The 773-nt window shown below is 55.2% G+C and overlaps 1 protein-coding gene across 1 annotated transcript in view; it reads left to right on the top strand.

Moving 5' to 3' along the window:
• The window catches only part of Bzw1 (basic leucine zipper and W2 domains 1), a 15359-nt gene that overhangs the window by 593 nt on the left and 13993 nt on the right, over positions 1-773 (top strand). Inside the window, exon 2 of the mRNA XM_005366344.3 lies at positions 606-679. Within this exon, the coding sequence (XP_005366401.1) occupies positions 616-679 (64 nt within the window). The 5' untranslated portion in view covers positions 606-615. The remainder of the gene's footprint in view (positions 1-605; positions 680-773) is intronic.

The following is a 773-nucleotide window of genomic DNA, read 5'->3' as shown; positions in this document are numbered from 1 at the left end:
CCTCGGCGCCTGTGGTCCGCTCGGCGCGGCGGCCACCACCGCAGGCGACGGGGTCAGTGGAGAAGGGGGTCCCCCCCACCCCAACACGGAGCTCCCCCCCGGAGCCCCAGCCGGTCGGGGCCCTCGGAGGCGGGGAGGCACGGGAAAGGGTGTGGATGCGGGAAGACACGTGCCCCGGGGAAGGAGGCGGCGGCTCGGGCCGTAGCGTTTTGCCGCGGGCTCCGGTTTGGCAGCTTGGAGAAGGGTGCAAAGCTCCAGGCGCCACTTTGGAGTGCGGGGTGGTGCGGCTGTGGCCGTGATGGTCCACAGAGTTCTGGTTACTTAGAAAGAAGTGGGCGATCCGAAGGGAAGTGTGGGAGAGACTGAGCAATTAGGCTCGTGACAGGCGATCTGCCACCCTACAGGGTGACAGTGTCGTTCCACGACTTCGTTAAAGGGGTTCTCGGAGAGGGATGCTTCCACTGCACTGGCTCGATTGCCCATGAACGGAAAGAAAGTGTGCACGGTTTGTTAGCTGTGGTTTTGACCTAAGGTTTGATACTTTGTTTTAGAAGTTAAAACAAAGATGGAACAGACGCTTTTTAAGGCCGTTTCTCTTTTCCTAGGGTGTCTTTTATGAATAATCAAAAGCAGCAAAAACCAACGCTATCAGGCCAGCGTTTTAAAACCAGAAAAAGAGGTAAATATTTACAAATCTTCCTTCAGACATTTTGTATCTCGGTTTCCTCTCACAGTCAACTGCATGTTACTAAATCTCAAGAAAGTAGCAGAAA

Source organism: Microtus ochrogaster, unplaced genomic scaffold (assembly GCF_000317375.1).
Source record: "Microtus ochrogaster isolate Prairie Vole_2 unplaced genomic scaffold, MicOch1.0 UNK8, whole genome shotgun sequence".
Lineage (NCBI taxonomy): Eukaryota > Metazoa > Chordata > Mammalia > Rodentia > Cricetidae > Microtus > Microtus ochrogaster.
The sequence above is the reverse complement of the archived record's forward strand: the minus strand, read 5'-3'. Positions and strand labels throughout refer to the sequence as shown.